General features: G+C 42.0%; 3 protein-coding genes across 5 annotated transcripts; 1 reads left to right on the plus strand and 2 right to left on the minus strand.

Moving 5' to 3' along the window:
• Positions 1 to 577: 577 nt before the first annotated feature.
• dcaf8 (DDB1 and CUL4 associated factor 8) lies at positions 578 to 8,366 on the plus strand. Of its 2 annotated transcripts, XM_079347962.1 has the most exons (13): positions 578 to 845; positions 1,296 to 1,370; positions 1,454 to 1,549; positions 1,686 to 2,335; positions 2,519 to 2,659; positions 3,169 to 3,263; positions 3,516 to 3,626; positions 3,756 to 3,886; positions 4,309 to 4,416; positions 4,579 to 4,709; positions 5,030 to 5,149; positions 6,110 to 6,226; positions 6,344 to 8,366. In XM_079347962.1, exons 2-13 carry the CDS (start codon positions 1,334 to 1,336, stop codon positions 6,443 to 6,445), a joined length of 1,839 nt encoding a protein of 612 aa, XP_079204088.1. In that variant the 5' UTR covers positions 578 to 845; positions 1,296 to 1,333; the 3' UTR covers positions 6,446 to 8,366. The 2 variants fall into 2 exon arrangements, with proteins under 2 accessions (XP_079204088.1, XP_079204089.1); XM_079347963.1 differs by lacking the exons at positions 6,110 to 6,226; positions 6,344 to 8,366 and adding an exon at positions 5,228 to 5,253 and having other exon boundaries at positions 5,030 to 5,192.
• A 769-nt stretch (positions 8,367 to 9,135) lies between these two features.
• Positions 9,136 to 17,750, minus strand: ndc1 (NDC1 transmembrane nucleoporin). 2 transcript variants are annotated; one of them, XM_079347954.1, is made up of 18 exons: positions 17,599 to 17,750; positions 16,345 to 16,465; positions 16,158 to 16,259; positions 15,437 to 15,602; positions 15,226 to 15,352; positions 14,897 to 15,005; positions 14,734 to 14,785; positions 14,516 to 14,648; positions 13,802 to 13,894; positions 13,625 to 13,706; positions 13,319 to 13,480; positions 12,969 to 13,229; positions 12,297 to 12,409; positions 11,868 to 11,918; positions 11,339 to 11,402; positions 11,127 to 11,227; positions 10,101 to 10,261; positions 9,136 to 10,012 (listed from the first exon to the last, which is right to left on the minus strand). In XM_079347954.1, the coding sequence occupies exons 1-18, from the start codon at positions 17,635 to 17,637 to the stop codon at positions 9,949 to 9,951; spliced, it is 2,001 nt and encodes a 666-aa protein (XP_079204080.1). In that variant the 5' UTR covers positions 17,638 to 17,750; the 3' UTR covers positions 9,136 to 9,948. The 2 variants fall into 2 exon arrangements, with proteins under 2 accessions (XP_079204080.1, XP_079204081.1); XM_079347955.1 differs by lacking the exon at positions 11,868 to 11,918.
• A 114-nt stretch (positions 17,751 to 17,864) lies between these two features.
• LOC306826569 (uncharacterized protein) lies at positions 17,865 to 20,108 on the minus strand. Its single transcript, XM_079347961.1, has one exon. The coding sequence runs from the start codon at positions 18,860 to 18,862 to the stop codon at positions 18,104 to 18,106; it is 759 nt and encodes a 252-aa protein (XP_079204087.1). The 5' UTR covers positions 18,863 to 20,108; the 3' UTR covers positions 17,865 to 18,103.
• Between the last annotated feature and the right edge of the window lie 19 nt (positions 20,109 to 20,127).

The raw sequence follows: 20,127 nt of genomic DNA on the forward strand, positions 1-20,127 counted from the left end.
CAAAAGCAAATAACACCAATTGCAACAAGATTGATCATTTCTACACTGTCCATGCAATTTTAAACGCTTGTAACCACTGCCATCTAGTAGGTGTGATGAAGTGAGTTTCTGTAGGCTGCACTGACATTTTCAGGTGCAAAGATTTCATTTAATGAGACACTGTTAGAAGAAACCATCATGACTTTCTCTTTTCAGAAAACACAGCTTAGACATGTACAGGACAAGACCGGCAACGAGATAGGAGGCACTGTTGGTCAACTTGGGACATTTAAAAAAATAAACCAATCATTAAACGAATCTCTATTTGTTTAGAAGCAAATTATAACAAATGTTATCTGAAGACACTTTGCAAAAACAAAAAAAGGAACCAACAGGCCTACAGATTTAGAATTTTAAATTTCAGAGTAGATATAATTATTAAAAAAACATAATTTGATGTTTTTGTGTTATTTCCTATGTAGGCTATAATGTTTTTGTCTGTTCACAAATTATTATAATTTTTTTGTGTGTCTGGCGTCTGTCCTTTGTGAAGTAGGTTAAAAACGCAGCGAGCACGACACCGGAAACAGACAGACCAAAAAAAAAAAAACAGAAGAAGAAGAAGCTGAGCCGTCAAAACATAAACAGAGCAGTCCAGCTTGTGTGAACGCAGCTAGCTTACTTTAAAGTCCGTCTGCTGACAGAAAGCTTTATGCACGCGCTCCTCATGTCGTGTGTTAACCGTGAAAGAGTTCATAGTCGAGGCACTTAGCTCTGTTGCTAGGCAGCGGAGTGGACAGAATAAATCTGCTATAAAGATTAGGACTAAAACTAAGAAGTACGCCTCGTCGGGCCTTCGAGTAGAGGTAACGCTAGCCATGCTAGTTAGCCACCACAAGCAGTGCTAGCTGGTTGTTGGCCTTTTTGTTTTTTATTTTTTTTTGACAACCAGCTGTTTGATTGTTCAACATTACTCACAATATTTGTTAGCTAACCTGACATGTGCTAGTTAGCAGTAACAATGACAAGTTGTCGGGAGCACTGCAGAGGATAACATAATGTAAACATGTAAAAGCAAGATAAGGCATTTGAACCAGCAAATTCTTTTCATTTTGTCTCGAAATTAATCTGTCCTGTTTGTAAATTGAAGCTAAAGAGCTAACGGGTAAACTTGTGCCCCCGAGCACACTTCAGCAAGTGCAAGCACATGTTTGTTTAGTTGTGCATGTTGCAAGTTTCCTTCAATTCAAGCCCTCCTTAATCTGGTTAATAAACAGCCTAAGTAGTGTTTGTTTCTTATTATCTGACACATGAAGGTTCTCCCTCGGGTCGACGCAGGACAAAGGAGACAGAAATGGCCGAGGCTGACGGAAAATCCACTGCGCTGAACGGTAAAGGATCAGTGCCAGATAAAATGAGTGTGACAACAAGTGTGGCAGAGAGTTGATCAGAAGTTGTGTTTGTTGTTTACCAGGAGGCTCAGAAGAAAAAGAACCTGCAGAAGATCAACACAAGGAGGAAAACGCCTCTGGAAGTAGAGAGGGACAAACACAGTCGTCTGCTCAGGATGGTAACCACTTTCATCTCATTTTGCAAACACAGCTTAAGTGTGTCATAAATGCTATTCTATTTTTAATGGTGTGCTGCAGTTGATAAAACTTTGGTTGAACCTCCCAGTGAGACACCTTACATCCCTATTTCTGTAGCTCCCAAAGAAACAGGAGAAGCATCTGGAGACAAGCCCAGTCCAGATGAGGAAGGAGAGGCAGGGGAGAACAGAGAGGGGGAGGTGGAGGACGACACTGACAGCATGGATGGCAGCGGCCTTTACTCCCTGACTGAGGATGGCGATAGAGAGAGCGAGGGAGGCAGACGAGAGAGAGCAAAGGACAAAGATGGCGGGAAAAGGGCAGCTAGGAAGAGGAACAGGCCCGGCGGAGGCAGTAACCACTCCAGCAGCTCAGATGACGATGACGATGAGGACGAAGAGGAAGATCAGAAAGACGACGAAGATGACGACGACGATGATGAGGCTATGGAAGCATGGCTGGGAGCGGAACTCCAGGATCTGCGCGGCCCCATATGGCGGGCGGTACCCTCACTGTGCTCCAGAGAGATCGGCAGGGACTCGCACCAGTTTGTGAGGCGCGTGTGCGGAGCCCGCGGCCTCGTGCAGAGGCTGGAGCTTCAGGGCCGTCTGGAGAAGCACACGGGCTGCGTCAACACATTGCACTTCAACCCCTCGGGCACGCGCTTGGCTTCGGGCAGCGATGACTTGCGAGTGGTGATCTGGGACTGGGCTATCCGCAAAGCTGAGCTGGAGTTTGAGAGCGGCCACAAGAGCAACGTCTTTCAGGTAGAGGGAACGGCTGAGGGAAAAGAATCTAAAACAGAGACGAGATGTTTACAAATTGAATGGTGAAAGATAATCATGGAAAATAAATATTGATCTTGCATGAGAGTAGACTGAAGATTGAAGTGATTTAGCTTGTGGCTCATCAGTGTGGCTTGACCCTTCAATAAGACCTCTCTTATCTAGGCAAAGTTCCTGCCTCACAGCGGAGACTCCACCTTGGCCATGTGCGCCCGAGACGGTCAGATCAGAGTGGCAGAGCTCTCGGCCACACAGCGCTGCAAGAACACCAAACGTGTAGCACAGCATAAAGGGGCGGCACACAAGGTGAGTGAATGGTGTAGCTGTGAATATATATATATATATATATACACACGCACACGCACATATACCTGGGCTCAGACTAAGGAGTTACAATCCTACAATTCACTGATGCACATCCGAGGGAAAGCACAACACAAGAAAGCATCTGGAAAGAGGAAACAATGTCAATAAGTGCAACCGATCAGTCACAGGTTTCAACAAAACCATTGTCAATATCAAAAGCCATTTTCATCATTCAGGTTGTAGGTCAGAAGATTTAGATGCAATGTAGTTAGTTAACATCTCTAACCTTTAAAATGACTCAGACTCATCAGGCTGTCATGATGTTGTCCTGGTACATTTTTAGCCTTCAGTCTAACTATAACTAGCATACAACTGTTGAGGGAAAATAAAACCTCCCTCATGATGCAACCAGATTTACCGGTAGTTTTTTTTTACACTTCAGCTCCAGTCGATGTGTTCATGCATGTGATCCCTTCTCTAAGTGTTTCTTCTCTCCTCTTTCGGTCCAGCTGGCTCTCGAGCCAGATTCCCCCTGCTACTTTTTGTCGGCTGGAGAGGACGCCGTGGTGTTTGGTATTGACCTTCGTCTGGACCGTCCTGCTAAGTGAGTGACGCTCTTCTGAATGTTCACCAGTTGGAAGCTCACATTTACTGTAAAGGCAAAGCCATCATAAATTACAACACAATGCACGTAATGTTTGGTTTCAGTCCCTGATATGAGAAATAGCACAGACCACTTTGTGTTGTGTTCATAAGAAATGTATTTCTCAGTCTTTTTCCCATCTGTTGTCCTTTTTTTTGTAAACTCGGACTAACAGCCTTCCTTTCTCTTTGTTTCTTTAAATTTCTGTTGCAGCAAACTGGTGGTTGTGAAGGAGGGTGATAAAAAAGTTGGGCTGTACACCATCTTTGTCAACCCAGCTAAGACGCACCAATTTGCTGTGGGAGGCAGAGATCAGTATGTGAGGTACGACGTTCTCTACTGATGAAAACACCGTGCAAATGGAAATCCTTACAGTTATATTCATTTTTTTATTTTTTATTTTTCTGCCTCTTAGATCTGACTTTTTTTTCTATCCTCCTCCCCCCTCCGTAGGATCTACGACCAGAGGAAGATAAATGAGAACGATAATAACGGTGTGCTCAAAAAGTTCTGTCCTTCTCACCTGGTATCCAGTGAATCCAAAACCAACATAACCTGCCTCGTGTACAGTCATGATGGCACAGGTAAGTGTCGGGGCTCCAAAATCCTTTCTCTTCTTTTCCCAGTAAAAATCGAAACAGGAAGTAGCTAACACCTTTTAAATGCCTGTGCAATTTATTGGAATGACCTAAATGTCCTTCCATCATTTCTTACTCTGTGTTGAGCATACAGTGGAAATATTACAGATAAGGATTTATTCTTGTTAACGCCCAGTCTTAAAAAAAACAGGAACTTGTACGTTTCTTACCACGCCCGATGTAACCACAACGCAACATCAGAGCAGTGTAACACCAACAGGAAATCTAAGTCCAAAGAATTTCTGTATGTCAAAGATTCTCTGATTCCAAGCTGTACGATAAAAACAAATATCTGTATGGTATAAAAGTCGATAAAACATCTGACCCTGTGCGTGTGTGTGTGTGTGTGTGTATGTGTGTGTGTGTAGAGCTCCTTGCCAGCTACAACGATGAAGACATCTACCTGTTTGACTCCAACCACAGTGACGGAGCGGACTATCGCAGGAGATACAAGGGACACCGCAATAACGCCACAGGTATTACTTTCACCTTGAATCACATCCAAGCATGATGACATTATTGGGTTACAAATAATTGTATTACTCTTGGTGTTATTTGAATGGATAGAAGGTAATGTCTGTGAGAAGTTATCGGTTAGCATTAAACGCTCACGTCATGTCGCCCTTTCTCTCTCTCAGTGAAGGGGGTGAACTTCTATGGGCCGTGCAGTGAGTTTGTGGTCAGCGGAAGCGACTGTGGACACATCTACCTGTGGGACAAGTTCTCTGCACGCATTGTCCAGTTTATGGAGGGAGACAAAGGAGGAGTGGTGAGTCATAAAAACAGTGTAATAGATTGATGTGGGCTGCAAAGAGAACCCAGGAAAGGCTGTAAAAGCACTCAGCCACTTTTATAGAGTTCCTTTTTTTTTATCTTTTTATCAAAGTACATCTAAATGTGTTAAAGCAAAGTACACTTGACGACATTTGATTGTAATATTTCTACGTACTGGAGTAATTAAGTGTAGTCGTATGAGTATTTGTCCTAGCACTACACTGGGATTTCTGTTCCCACAAATCCTCTGTATAATCTCCCTTTATCTGTACATGATCATCTCAGTCACGTCTTGTCTACCCTTGGTAACTTAAGGTGAACTGTTTGGAGCCGCATCCACACCTTCCAGGTATAGCCACCAGTGGGCTGGACCACGACGTCAAACTGTGGGCACCCACAGCTGAAAGCCCCACAGGACTCAAGGGTCTGAAAGAGGTACTTCCTTCCACTTGTTTGCAGTCTCAGCCTTTCTTTTGTGGTGACATTATTACCAAGGTCGTTCTAAAAACATAGGGATGAAGTGACATGATCAAATGATACTTTACACAACATTCTCTGTCATTAAACAACATTAATATTTAACCTTTTTGTCCAAACTTCCTGTGATGAAAAGTGAACCTTCTGGTTTTTATTTCTCCATTGACCTCCATGGTGAGATTCCAGCTCTGTTGAAATAGACACATTTACTTACATGGGCTAGCAACAAGATATCTACTTATTCAAATCATAAAAGGGCGGCTGTGGCTCAGTGGGTAGAGTCGTCTTCTCTCAAACCAGAAGGTCGAGGGTTCGATCCTTTACTGCGAATAACATGTCCGATGTGTCCTTGGGCAAGACACTTAACCCCCCTGCTCCTTCAGGTACGCGGGTCGCTGCTCCTGTGGTCGACCGCTTGGTGCGCGAATTAGAGTTTCAAAGAAAGAAATAAGTGCAGCAGCCAGTATGTCCTCCTCTTAACTTTAGATTACGGTCTTTGAGAAGAGAAGAGAACTGGTTAAATCTCAAACAGTTTAAAAACCAACGCAGAGCTGGTGAAATCCCAAAGATTCAGAGTCTACAACATGGCAACCTGTGTGCACATGGACTCTGGAGGGGGAGACGCTGCTCTTTCACGTTCTGAATTTGGACTGCAGTACCCATTTCAAACACTAGGTGCCATAGTTTCATATTTATTCTTTAATTATGTCATTTAGATTTTCAGTCCAGGTTTCTTTTCAGAGAAGTGTTTGAATCCATGAGAGCAGTTACACTGTGTTACATTCTCTGAACTTTGGGTTGAGCGATCTTTAAAAAAAGAAAAAAAGATTTGTTTCAGGGACATCTCTGCCGTGTTTGCGTGCTCTCAGGCTTCACACTCGCACATCAGGCGTTAAATCATTTGTCCTGTTTGTCAAGGTGATGAAGAAAAACAAGCGGGAGCGCGACGAGGACAGCGTGCGCCACGGCGACCAGTATGACACCCAGCTGCTGTGGTTCCTGATGAGACACATGAGGAACAGACGGCCAGCGAGGGTGAGCGCTCAAACGCAGCAGCATTTAGGACTCTCTTTGAAGTGCGTCTCCTGCTTTTGTGTTTTTCACAGATGGTCTGACTCTTTTTGTCGTTTCTCCTCGTCTCTCTCCTGACAGCCCCGGGGTGCTGAAAATGACACGGATGATTCTTGGAGCTCTCCTGAATCCTCTGATGAAGAGGAAGGAGGTCCAGACCATGTCCAGTGCATGTCGTCCTGAGCCACACACACACACACACACACTTACACACACACTTACACACACACACACACACACACACACACACACACACACACACACACACACACACTTACACTTTATTGCCCTTGAATTGATGCACATAGGCAGGCACTATTGACACACTGGCACACTCAAACACTGATGAGCCGCAGACTTGTTTTCTCTCTCTTTTTTCTTTTTTGCACACATACAAACACATTTTCATGAACATACAGCTGAAACAGAGTGACAACTAAGCTTGACACCCCGGTTTCCCAGAAGTTGTGAGTGTGCAAATGGCATCTTATAAAATGCACACACACCTCCAGAATCCAGAATTGTGCCGAGTGTTTGTGCGTGTACACCCCTACGAGCCTTTATCGGAGGCCCCTCTGCTCGTCCATAGATCATCTGTTAGCTCTGCCTCACCCAGAACGTTGTACTGTGTGTGAACGGCAGCAAGCACCCTGTTGGAAGCTATACATCACCAGCACACAATCCCTCCCCCTCTCCTAGTAGCACCTACTTTATTTGGAAGAAGGGTGTAACGTGGTACTCTGAAACTAATTCATCGCCCCACTCTCACAGGGAGTTCTGTCCCTCGGCTTGTGCAGCTCGGTCGCATTTCCTCAGACTACTAAACCCTTACATGCTGCATCACCCTTCATGCTGCCCTTTCCTCCTTCCTCTTCATCACCCCCTCCCCATTTCTGAGTGCACTTTGAATCAGGGATGTATTCATTTGAGACGGACAAAATGTGCACTGAGTGTAATCTTTGGGGGTGAGAGGCGTTGCCCTGTGTCTTGTATTGGAAAACTCAATTCAGTTTAGCTACCATACTTTTGTTTTGTTTGTTTTTGATTTTTTGGGGGGGATATTTTGCACTCTGTTTGACTAAGGTAGAGGAGGTTTTTTGTTGTATTTTTTTTTTGCTTCCACCAGCCCTTCTTCCTCCTTCACGTTCCACCCTGACACTGAAATGAAAGGGGAAAACTTCAGTTCAAATCTCAGTCAGCGTAGACCTACAGATAAAGATGGTGTTCAGCGAGTGTATTGGATATAAGAACACAGATGGAAATGTGAAGAGACAGAACGGACCTGGATTCAGTCAGAAATTAAATACTTCCTGTGTGCCAATTGACAACTGAATTATAACGGACTACAATTGTTTAAAAAAAAAAATCTGCGATGTGATTCGGCTGCAATCCATTGCTGAGTAACATTTATCTGATGAATATGTTGAACCAGGTCGCACATTTGCTGCCAGCACTCTACGATGGAGGAAACTGGTGTCTGTGCAGCATGAACAGAGGGGGTCAATGTGCTTGCCAGTCTTACAGTATGTTGTGTGAGAGCGATAAAGTCCAGCTTTTCTCATTTTCTATGAGAACTCTACTTAGAAGAATTTATATGTAAATACATAAATATATATTAAAACTGTAAAAAAAAAAAAAAAACTTTAGCAAAAGCTGTTTGACTTCCAAAAAAAAAAAAAAAAACAAGATGTCAAAACATTAGATTGGTATTGATGCAGAGGTTTATATTCTATATGAGGAAATAGTACTTTTAAAACCCAGAGGAGGAAACAAAGTTGACTTGATGCACCATTTCTGTTCAGTTTCTCTTTTATGAATGACTTCCCTCTGTTCAGAGCAGAACCGCTGTCATTTGAAATGTTCAAAGTTTGGATTCTCTCTTGTTCGAGATATATTAAACAAAATCAGTATTTCCTTTTAGATCTTAATCCAACATTTGGGACTGTTTTATCCAGAGTTTCCCACTGGCTATTTTTGGCATCTTGTATACATTAAAAAAAAGGCTTTTGATGAACTGTTTTGTTTCCTTCACTGACTAATATGACATGATACCAGTTCAGTTGGAGGTATGTACAATTCGTGCAATAAACAAAACAACAGTGTACTTCCTGTTTGTGTCATTTAATGAGCTCATGCCGTTTCATGGTGGCATTATACTTTAGATTGTTTTATAATGGAAGGCAGGGTTGGTAATTGTCTCCAGATACACTTAAGATTTTGGTTGAAATCGTCTTGAGATTCTGACAAATGAATTTGTGCTCTAAGAAGAGGAACAAAAAATCTCAGAAGAACAGTCGGTTAGAACCCCATAAAAACTTCGACCGTCGGCCATGAGGCACCGATCTGATGAACCAATAACATTTATTTTTCTGAATGTTGTGCTTGTTAAACAGTTCAAATAAAAAAATGTTTTTTTTGTCAATATACGACGAGATCAGGACAATTAAATAAGCCCTGCTCTGTCCACAGGGGGCGCCAAAATCCACATCCTGAAAATTCCTTACAAAGGCTTTAATGAAAGGCTGTAATATTTCCCATAATGCAACCTGAAAAAAAAAATCTGTGGTAATGTCTGTGAAACTCAACTCCCCAAAGTATCTTTTCTTACATTTTAAGGACAGACCAACTGCTCTAACCAGCAGCCTCTCTTATCTCTCTGAGAAAGGCCTAAGAGCTCACAAATCAACCTTTACACATTTATCCAGTCAATGTTTTTAATCACATATTTTTCACTTTGTAACCATTCTACGTTTTTTTTTTTTTATTCGTAGAGTGGAATTTTATGGTTGTATTTGAACTTTATGTATAAAGTTTTTCTCCACATTCATAAACACCTCGTTGCAGCTGAAGAGAGAAAAGAACCTGTCAAAAGATCGTTACATCATATTTTTTTTATTCAACAGCTCTTTGAGAGGGAATTTCAACTCCAGACATGTTGGCAGTCACAAAACACATCTACCTAAACTGATATTCAATCACACATTATATCCACTCTTTATCTGAAACAGCCTTACTTCACATAAACAAACAGTCAACATGTACAAACAAAGATTTTTGGTGTATTTTCTTTTTCGAGAACCTGCGCCCAGATGTACAGCTGTAAGCTGGTTCTCCAACCTGGTGTCTAGAAACGAGACTAAATCTATGAAAATACACATCTGCACACGTCCTCTGCCAAGTGTGTGAAACCGGAGAGATCTCCAAACAAAATGACAGATACTTGCTCACCTGACACACGCTGCTTTCTCTCTCTCATTCACTCACTCAGCACACCTGATGCAAGATCACATTGAAATCACAAGGATGTAACTCCAGGAGAGAGCCGATAAAATATGAAACCAGTCGTTATAAACTCTGCGAAAATAGCCCTTTATGCAAGTCATCCCAAAGAGCCAAAGTGAAGAAAGAAAAAAACGTTGATTTAATACTAAACCATATTTTGGAATGAGCCGCTTATCTTTACAGTAAGCTAGTTTAAATCACCCGAGCGCAGGTGGCAACAGTCGTCAACCTGTTTCAGTTTATCTGTTGGACCTCCTGCGTGTAGATGTCATCTAGCCTGTCAAATACAATCTGCCATGACACAGTGCAGACATAAATATTAAAAGAGGCACTATCATGAGCTTTCACTTCCGTGCACTCGCACACAAAAATCACACTGATGAGAATCCAAAGTGTCAGCTGTGTTACTCCTTGTACTCCAGGAACTGCTGCAATCTTTTCCGATGCTCAGCAGACATCTGAACAGCACTGAGGAGTTCAAACAAAAAAACCAGTCAAACAACTGTCAACTCTGCTTGCATCGCTTAAAGACGGTCGATTTGTACAGAGGCCTTACTTTAAGTGACTTCCAAACGTGGTGGTTATCCTGTAGATGGCGGTCTTTAAGGTGGCCCTGAGAGCAAAGCGCAGGGTTTTGTACGTGGAGTCTCCCATGCTGCTGCTCGACCTGACCGGCTTACTGGAGGCATGAGGCAGCTTGAAGTGTCGATCTACTGCCTGAACATATGGAGGCGGGGACACGGACACACGGACACACACGGACACACACACACACTGCTGTTAGTGGGTGCAGAATCAAAGTTTTATTTTTTGGTGCTAAATAAAAAAATCTGCTATCACGCTGCAGTGTGTACGAAGATTTCCTGGTCGTGTGTTTGTGAAATATGTCGGGTCATGTCTCTACAATAACTGCAGTTTGATTGTTTGTTTTTCTTTCTTCTTTCTGTGCTCTACAACGGACTACTCAACGTTTACATATCACAGGGCTCCAGTAGACTCGTGGTTAGTTTGTGCGCTTCATAAACAGAGGCTACAGTCCTCCAATCAGGCGGCCCGGTTTCTCATGCGACCTGTGATTCTGCTCATCATTCCCCACACCAAGTCTGCTCCATTTATTTAATGATCTTTTTAGATGTATGCTGGTGTTTCTTGCCCTTATTTGGACAGTGGATAGTGTAGGAAATCGTGGCGAGCGCGTGCTGGATAGAAGCCATCCGCTCTAAGGACTTTTGAATTCACTGAGGTGCGACTTAACCTTTAAGCAATCTTTGCCTCGACAGTTTGTGACTCTATACACTGTCCTTTCTCTAAATAAAGGCAAATAAAACGAGAGAATATTTATTTTTACAAGTATTGTGAAAATTTTCAGAATACTAGTGAAAATCAAACAATTCATTGATTTAACACCAGAAATGGCTTACAAACTTTTTCCTACCATCAACAAAAAAAACATAAAAAAAGAGATTGAATACTATTTAAAAACGTTTGAAAAACTTTCGAAACGTGAAAATGTACACAAGGGCAGGACTCTAAAATCTAATTATTGAAACCATATTTGCTCCGCCAGTATATCACCACTTACCTCTTGTAAGACCAGCATGCAACTGAGAATGCTGGGTAATGTGGTCTGTACAACCCCAAACTGGTCCTCTGAGAAGGAAGCTTGAACCAGGTAGGACAGCCCTGGAGAGGAGGGTGTGAGAGGTGGTTGTCATGGAGATGATGTATGCACAGGTAACATGTCTCACATGCGTCAACTTGAATATGTGACTGTGGTCGAGCACGTCCTCCTACCTTCTAAAGCCCAGATGTGAGCCTGGCTGTCTGCAAACAGAGCCTGACTGGAAGCTTCTGGAAGCTTTGAGAGACAACATTAATGAGCAACATGTTTATACTGACGATTAAAAAGGTTGATGAATTAGGTGCACTAAGATGGACATGTTTCGACCACCACACTACAACATGCATGACCGAGAGGAGGGAGGGCTCAGACTACTTTCTACACCAGGACGAGAAATGCACGACGGTGTTTGTGATTAACGTCTCCACATGTGATTAGTGCAGATGACGCTTATATAAAGAGCACAACCAGCGCGTTACACAACTCTTTCATTCAAGCCTCGGAGTGATTAATGCATGCGGCTCATTGTGACAGCCAGGCGGACGGAAAAGAGATTCATTAGTAATGTCTGCACTGAGCAAACTTAGGATCAAAACCAGGAGTTCAGAGGAGAGGTCTGCAGGGGGGGGGGGGGGGTGCTGCGTCAGCATGCAGGGAGTCCCTCACAGTGATCGGGAGTCTACAGAGGACACGCATCCTTACCTTGTTAAACAAATACATTATCAGCACCCGCTTTGCCAAGAAATGTTTCACCTGAATGGAGCAGTTAAGTGTAGAGTTGTTTTAGCTTTCAAAAAAAAAAAAGATGCGCACACATGAAGACAATGTCAAGGCTTTTCACACTTTTACCCCAGGCTGAGCTCATCAAAGTGCTGCTAGCTGAACTCATCTCGTCTCTTAGAGCGGATGCAGACAGAGAGCAAAGGTCGTGGACTTGAAATAAAAGAAACTTGAGTTGCAAATGAGGACAGTCGAGAGATTGTTAACACGTCTGTGTCCATAGAGCAGAGACGACAGATCCCTCTATCAGGCTGCCATCGTTAGTCCAAGGGTCATAAAGTATGAAAAGCCTTTTTAATAAAACACATATCAGTACTGTGTTTCTACATTCTAAGAGTCAAAGTGAAGTACCTGTTCTTTTCGGTTTTGGAGGAACTGAGCCAGCAGACTTGGTTTGGAGTGTTCGGCTTTTGGATCGGTTACTGGGGCGGGGGAGGGCGGGGGGCTGCCGTTCACCTGGGAATCTGCACAGAGACAGGCGTTAGATGTTACCATAGCAACCAGAGAGAAAGCTTACGCGTCCTTCATCTGTTCAGTAATGAAATGATCACGTCTCACACACGCCTCAGGAAACCGCCGACGAAGACACGATGGACTTCCAAAAAACAAAAACATTACAGAGCTAAAAAAAGCTCAAATCAATAAAGTTAGATAGATAGATAGATACTTTATTGATCCCAGGGAAATTCAAGTTAGAAGGACCTAAACATGGTGTGAAAGTCTTCGATACTTTGATGGACACGTGTTTTTAAAAAAGTATAATCTTATCTCAATTATCAAAGTATGAAAAGGTACTGAAACTTAAAAAAAAGTGCACAAATTCATCTGCAACTTTTCAGTAGCATTATGTTAGCAGCAAAAAAAAAAAAAAACATGCTTCCCATTAGTTCTTCTCGTTTCAACTAACTAAACAAGAAGTTGTGGTAAAGGTTCAGCAGCAGCAGCAGCTTCATATTCAGAATGTCCATTTCCTCACGTTGGCCCATAAAGAGCCTTTATGATCTTCTACTAGCCTCCTCTCACCTGTGGAGGTGGACCAGAGCTTTGGGCCTCTCCTCATCACGTGTGGGCTCTGCACTGTACCGAACCACGGCGAGCATTGATCCACAGGAGCAGTAAGTCGCCGCAGGGCGGGAGACGCGAAGGGGCTGTCCAGGTCAGGAGTGAAAGGCGCCGTCAGCGGACTCTGCTGAGAGCCAATAACGGAGCGTGCAAAGACTGAAGCCGGGGTTTTGATCAGTAAAGTGGGCCTGGGGCTCATCAGATCCTCTGTGCCTGAGCTCACTGTGGAGGAATAAAACAGACGGATCAAATGTAAAAGAATAAAGAGGACTCTAAACGATTCAGTTTATTTGGGTTTTATAGAATCGTACGTGACGTCTCGGACGACGTCTTCCTTTCACTTCCAGTGGACAGGGATTTGGCTCGGCCGTTTGTTGCCACCGTGTCATGATAGGTTACGAGTCTCTGGGTCAGATCAGCCAGCAAAGACATGCACTCCTTACTGATGGCGTTCCAGTTATGAGGATGGCCACCTGGGACAGTAAGATACGCATTTTAATTTTGTGATGTGTTACTCCTAAGGACAGTCTGCATATCTGAAGTGTGTCAACATCCATTTAACTTGAGATTTAAAAAAAAAAAAAAAAAAAAGTTCAAGAGACACAGCAAGAACAGACCGGGCTGACTCAGACTGAAGACCTCACAGCGTCGCGATGGGGAGTGTTGAGACAGCAGAGCCAAGTCCTGCAGAGCGAGAAACTAAAAGGTGGGGAAAGACGAGTTGAAACACTCACATTTCATTCAAGTAAAGAACACCACGAGGAAACCTAAAGACCCAGACGCCTTTCACCTACCTTTACTATGATCGGCTGCTTCTCAGTGAGAACTTTGGGAAGACACAGGAGGGCATCCTCGGTGAAGGAAGACTGCACAGGAAAGCTGTACACCTGCGGACGAGAGGAAAAAGGTTCAACCTGAAACAGAGCTCGTCGTGTGAAGTGCTGAATCATCGCTGCAGTTTGGGTTTTTGGTTACTTGAACATTCGAAGCAATGACTGCACTCTACTTTACAGCAAATAACAGCCTCACACTGGACGTCACATTAGTTTATCAGAACTGAGCAGAGTCTATATAATGTTACAGTGATCAGTCTGCAACTTGGGCTTTAAATACTGTACAACTTCTAGACTTTGGATGACCCAGGTCAGACTGCATTAGATAGAAAATAAGTCTTCATTTATTACGAGATTTATAAAACATGGGGGGGCCGGTAAGTCAGAAAGTCTTTATTTATATAGCACTTTTAAAACAATTAGTTACAAGGTGCTTCACAAATGCAAAAAGTAAAAACAGGAAAATGTACACAAAGAGCAAAAAAAAAAAAAAGGCAAAAAAAAGGCAAAAAAAAAAAGTAGGCATAAGGAAGGGTAATTGATTACATGAAGGCTCGTCTGTACAGGTGGGTTTTTAGATACTTCCTGAAAATGTCCAGAGATTCAGCAGATCTGAGGGTTGTTGAATCCAGAGAGTGGGGGCTACAACAGTGAAGGCCCGTATGTGCTACATACCTCAGTGACAAAGATCCGAAAGAGCAGCAGTGTGACGTGCCATGTGAAGAGCAGGAAGGTGGCACTCATCCACAGGTGGTAGAGCAGCGAGAGGTCCAGCAGTCCTGCTATGCTGTCAAGCTGGTGGGCAGAACTGGAGATGATACAAACATTTAAAATCAGTCCAGCGAGAACGCACATGGTGAAGGACGAGAACGGCAGGAAGTCTCCGTACTGACCTGTCCAACTGAAGATTTAGTGTTTTACAAATCCACGCTCTGGGAATGTCTCCTGTTTTTGATGAAAATGTGACATATTTAGTCTCAGGCCAAACAAAAGAAAGAGAACTACAAGGCGTTAAACTCCTTGAGTGTTTTGTTCAGATTGGTGTCACTAACTCACCCAAGAAGAAATACACAACAATGTAGTTCCTGACAGAGTACAGTGCTTGAGTGGCGCTGCACTTCACCACCAGAGGTAGGGATCCTTTGAAGCGGAGGTATTTGTATTGCTGTGGATGGATGACAACAAGTTCACATCAACCAACCTTTTAAAGGTCAGCAGTAGTTATTTTGTTGTTCTAAAGTTTGTCGTTTCAAACACTCGGACTAAGTTTTTTTTCTTTTTTTCATCGTCTTCTTGAGTGAAAAACTCTTGCAATAAGAACTTCAATATTCCGAAGCGGCTGTGACAGCATCAGTCAGGTCAATCAGTGACATCATCGGACTTACCTGAACGGTTTGAAAAGCCACATAGTTCATGTTGTGGATCACACCCAGCAGACTGTGAGAGAATCCAACGAAGGCTCCAGCCAGCAGCAGGAAGACGTGATACTCGTTCAGACACGTTTGAGTGGAACTGCCAGGGTTTAAAAGACGACGACAAAATGAAGGAGGATTCACTTCATGTCATGTCATCATTGTTGTTCTTCCAGCTTCTTACCCATCACAAGAAGAGCCGAGTGTCTCATATCTGCCCCCGACGGTGATGGCACAACACCAACCAACGATTATTCCCATGATGCAGTGGGCCAAGGAGCTTAAAAACTGCCGAGGGTGGAGCAGCTGACCTAACAGGGCGATCTTTGAACAGGCGATGGTGGGAATGACTGCAGAAAAGACGACACACATCCGTTAGAGTCAAAGACCAGCACGCACAGATCTAAACTTCTTCATCTGAACGTGTCCAGTGCAAAGACCTTATAACCCAGTGTCTATGCTCGGCTCCACGTGTCGAATTACTCGAGTGCAACGGACAGAAGGACTGAAACCACTGATTACTGATCAGTTTGGGAAATATTTGAATGAGCTATGTTGAAATAATTCAAGAAAAGACGGAGCATTTAACTCAATACTGTTTAAAATGTTTGTTCAGACCAGAGATTAAAATTAACAAACTTTTCTTAAAAAGAGAATTTTGCATAAACTTGAGATGTTACACAAGGACTGAATACGAGAGGATTTTATTATCATCACTTTGAGTAAAGACAAACGAGGTTTGTGAACGATTCAAACCGTGTGGATTATTTAAGGTATTGATTATTCTAATAACTTGTGATAATGACACAAAACATAAGTGGCTTCTGGGTCATACTGGCGATATGTTACACTAACTTGGTGCGATGCGGCTTTGCTCAGCTATCTGAAAGTATCTTTTCAATCACCTGTATAATACTCCAGATTCAGGAAGCCCACCATGAGGATCACTCCAAACAGTAATATGAAGGAGAAAATGGCACTTGCACTTGTTAGGAGCGACAGGCATTCTGTAATCAGACAGTAATCCACAGTTAAGTCTCTCATATTTTGATAAAGCAGTGAATCAAATCTCCCAATGGCACGTCGACTGACCTGATGTTGTCTGGATGGGGTGAAGGAGGCTGAACCTGCTGAGGAGAACAAACACGGCAGTCGTGGGCGGCAACAACAGGACAGCCCAAGCAATACTGGCTGCAGCTCTCCAGCAAATCACCTGAACGGAGCAAACGGTCAGTTATGAAGTCGCTTCACAGAGCCTCTGCTGTTAACAGCAGACTCTTTAAATCAATAAAGTTCATCCTTATCCTTTTAAAATGGACACAGAGCTGGACCTCACGTTTATCTCTTTATTTTCATTTTTACAATTATTTCTTTTTGAGCGTGTCACAATTTAAAAACACACCTCCTCCATATGTTGACATGTCTTTAAAGATATTGTATATTAACAAGTTTCTCTGTTTCATGTCAGGATGAATGCTGACACATATTGGCATCATGCGTTTCTGATTTTATTTTTTTTATTTTTTAATTCTTTGATGAAACTTAAGTCGTTATCTTTGGTTACATTTTTAGTATATCTGCACTGTCATTCATTTACTGCTCAGTGTGCTTAAATTGCCCCCCCAGGGACAAAAAGGTTTTTTTTAATTGAATTGATCTGCAGCCCTGGTGAAGGCTGATACATGTCTGCATGCGTTTATGAATGTGTTCAAGACTTTTTAATTATCAGACCTCTGAGTTGGACTGAAGAGCAACAGACAAACTAATATAAGTAAACTAAAATAAGTATAAAACATTTTTCAACACTCGTGTATTTGATTTTTGACAGAATATTTAATAATTCAATTATTGAATGGTCACATTATAATTACATTATTGGATGTAAATGGTCATGTTTACATTCAGCAGGTAGCACTCAAATATCTCCCTTTATATACATTTATTTCTGCTCTCCTTCATATAGTTGATTTGACATAAGTCTTTAAATTATATTTAAAATAAACAGTAAACATTTAGTCAAACATCCTGATTTATTGTTGTTGTGCATGTTTATTTTGACTCATAGCCTTTTAGCTTAAAGATGCTAATTATGTCTTTCTTCCCGTGCTTTTACTGTATGATATGCTTTAAGTCATAGTAATACATTTATCTCAGTCTCATGTCTTGCTCTGTAAATTGTCCCTTCTCTTCATTTCTGCTTCTTCATAGAGTCTGAAACTGCTTAAAGCCGCGTAGACATAAGCTAGCATAACAGTCTATGGCATAAACACACAGGCTACATGAAGTTAGCACGCGCACAGTTCATTTTCTCCATTAAGAAATTAAAATAAAGTTTTAAAAACTCACCTTTCGGATGAACCAACAACTTTGCTGTGTGGAAAACATGATGCTTGCAGAGATAGAGAGCCACACGGTGATTGTAATCTCTTCGGCTCTCCTGCTGTCAACCTATTTTTTTCCCACTCAGCTTCCCATATCGCGCCACATGCATTCAAAGGACCTCTGAAGGACCCCGATTAATAGGTCTCCACACAACTGCCTGTTTCTAATTATTCAGCCAAACCATAGAGTTAAAAAAGCTCAGTGACTTAAAGAAAAAAAAACATGAATACATTCATAAGAAAGAGTAACTTCAGAAACTATAGCTGTATAAAGCTGATTCAAATATATGCTTAAATCTTAGGTTATGGATGATCTAATATAAAAACAAAGAAGTCATGTCCATTTTAATTTATTAACAGGTATATCCTCTTTGAGTTATCAGTTTTGTCCCTATCAAACATGTTTTTTTAAAGTCCAGTAATGATGTATAAGCTGCATTTTCTTTATTCAGATTGTAAATGGTGTCAAGTCAATTCTGGATGCCATTAGTTTCATCATGCATAAACACTTTCTTATCATGATGATTGCCATTTCCATAAGTTGCAAAGCTGTGTTTCTCCAAAACAGTCTTTCTGTCATGTTCCCGAACAAATGGTTTAGTCTCAAAGGCGTTGACTGGAAGCTTCTGTGACGATCCGATGGACATCTCAGTTTGAACAGCTTTATGGATGAATGGTTTCTGTCCCGGTTTCTGGTTAATTGCAGGGAGGGCAAGCTGCTCCCTCTGCACCTTCTTGTCTTCCCACAGCTTCAGTAGGCGCCGCTGGTTATTCGTCATATCCTTGAGATTTTGCTGCAATGACTGCACTTGATCTTCCAGCAGTGTTTTCGAGGTGACTGTGTTTGCTAACTCTGATGTCAAATCGTCAATGGTCATACTCAGTTTCCCAACCTTCTCCACCAGAGAACTGCACTCACGCTCCTTGTCATGCAAGTCGTTGATTATGTCCTTTGTGGTCTTTCCATTGAACTTTGGGCTGCACTCCAGTCCAATCTCAGTGCGAAGGGACTTCACTTGTTTTCTCAGTTCCTTGTTGTCCATAGTTAAAGTCTTCCACTTCTGTTTCAGAGCCTCAGTTGTACGCATCCTGGACTCATACTGTCTCATTTTCTCTCGGAGCACACTTTCCCTGTGCATGGCATCATCTCTTTCCTTTCTGCATTTCTCCAAAAGTTTCAACGTCTCAAATTTAGAAACCTTTTCTACTTTCCCATTTGAGCTGGCCATCCTTTGGTAAGGTCTCCCGATCCCAATATACAAAAACCAACAACTTTAAAAAGGCATTTCTTCTTTTAAAAGCTGTTACTCACGAGCTCTGTTCAAGTAATCCCTGAGCTTTGTGTTGGTAAATCCTCTTCACAAGCACGAGCAGACACATGAATGCCTGAAACTGAGGCAGGTGACATTTCTGTAACAGGGTTATCTGTTTGACAGGCAGCTCCTGTGTAACTCAAAGCTAAGGCTAGAATGACCATTAATTAGGGCGCCACCATCCCTTTGACACCGTTTCAAGTGACACCATTTTTTTCCTATTTTGTTAATTAATCTAAAAAAGTCTGCTCTTTTTAATCAATGAAATATTAAACACAGACTCCGCACAGGTGCTTGACACCTGTATAACCAGGATTTACATACATAAGTAACATTTTCCACTGCAGGTGATCTCTGCATCCAAACAGTGACACCGTAGATTAGATTCTATCAGTTTGCTCGAGCACACGACAGTTTAGATGGATGAGTTGGAAAAACAGTAGCAGCAGCCAAATGTCCACTTCCAAAGTAAAATGCTCTCTTTGAAATGTAGAAGTTAAACCTATTAGTAATGATCTCCCCCTTTAATATTTAAAACGTGCAACTGTTGAAATGTACTGGCGGCCGTTAATGCTGCGAGGAGCTGCTGGAGAAGAGTCACGTTGTCTTACACGTGGAGAGGTGAGTCAGGGTTGAAACGAGAAAGATGCAAACAAAACCAGTCTAGAAAACTTCACATTTCAAAAAATAAATAGATAAATCTTGAAGTAGATAAGATGTTGCAACCATTCTTAAAGTTTTGAAACAGTTGTGCAGCTCTTGCTCTTCCAGTTTAGTTTGTTTTATTGTGGGATAGTTAGTAATCTGTACTGTACTGTTCTGTGTAATGTTGTGCTTTTTTCTGACTATTTTATGCGTTTATACAGTATTTTATGAATTTTAAAGGCCCATCAAGGCGCTGGCAATGCAACTTAGCTTAGCCTAGAAATACTCTAGTGTTACGGTTAGCTTGCTCCAAACTTGTCCCTTTACAAATAAACACAAAATCCAATATTCATTAACATGTTCAATATGATATTATCAGAAGCTAAATGGACACTAGTTATTGAATTTACAGTGCGGCATTGTTTAATTGAAGGAAAATCAATGTAATACCTGTTTAACTAAGACTATTCTTTTATAGGTTTTGGTGTTTTTTTAATGAGCTTTAGAGGTGCTCAGTCAAATCATGTATCCCCTTT

This window comes from Symphodus melops, assembly GCF_947650265.1.
Source record: "Symphodus melops genome assembly, chromosome: 7".
Classification (NCBI taxonomy): Eukaryota; Metazoa; Chordata; class Actinopteri; order Labriformes; family Labridae; genus Symphodus; species Symphodus melops.

What these genes read in the sequence shown, in the direction of transcription:
- dcaf8 (XM_079347962.1), top strand. Translation starts at nt 1,334, where the DNA reads ATGGCCGAGGCTGACGGAAAATCCACTGCGCTGAACG. An exon ending in AGGGAGACAAAGGAGGAGTG is followed by an intron (nt 4,710 to 5,029) that starts GTGAGTCATAAA and finishes TGGTAACTTAAG; the next exon opens with GTGAACTGTTTGGAGCCGCA. An exon ending in GGAACAGACGGCCAGCGAGG is followed by an intron (nt 6,227 to 6,343) that starts GTGAGCGCTCAA and finishes CTCTCCTGACAG; the next exon opens with CCCCGGGGTGCTGAAAATGA.
- ndc1 (XM_079347954.1), bottom strand. Translation starts at nt 17,637, where the DNA reads ATGTTTTCCACACAGCAAAGTTGTTGGTTCATCCGAAAG. An exon ending in TGGCTTTTCAAACCGTTCAG is followed by an intron (nt 15,006 to 15,225) that starts GTAAGTCCGATG and finishes ATCCATCCACAG; the next exon opens with CAATACAAATACCTCCGCTT. An exon ending in TTCGGATCTTTGTCACTGAG is followed by an intron (nt 13,895 to 14,515) that starts GTATGTAGCACA and finishes TCTCGTCCGCAG; the next exon opens with GTGTACAGCTTTCCTGTGCA.
- LOC306826569 (XM_079347961.1), bottom strand. Translation starts at nt 18,862, where the DNA reads ATGGCCAGCTCAAATGGGAAAGTAGAAAAGGTTTCTAAATTTGAGACG.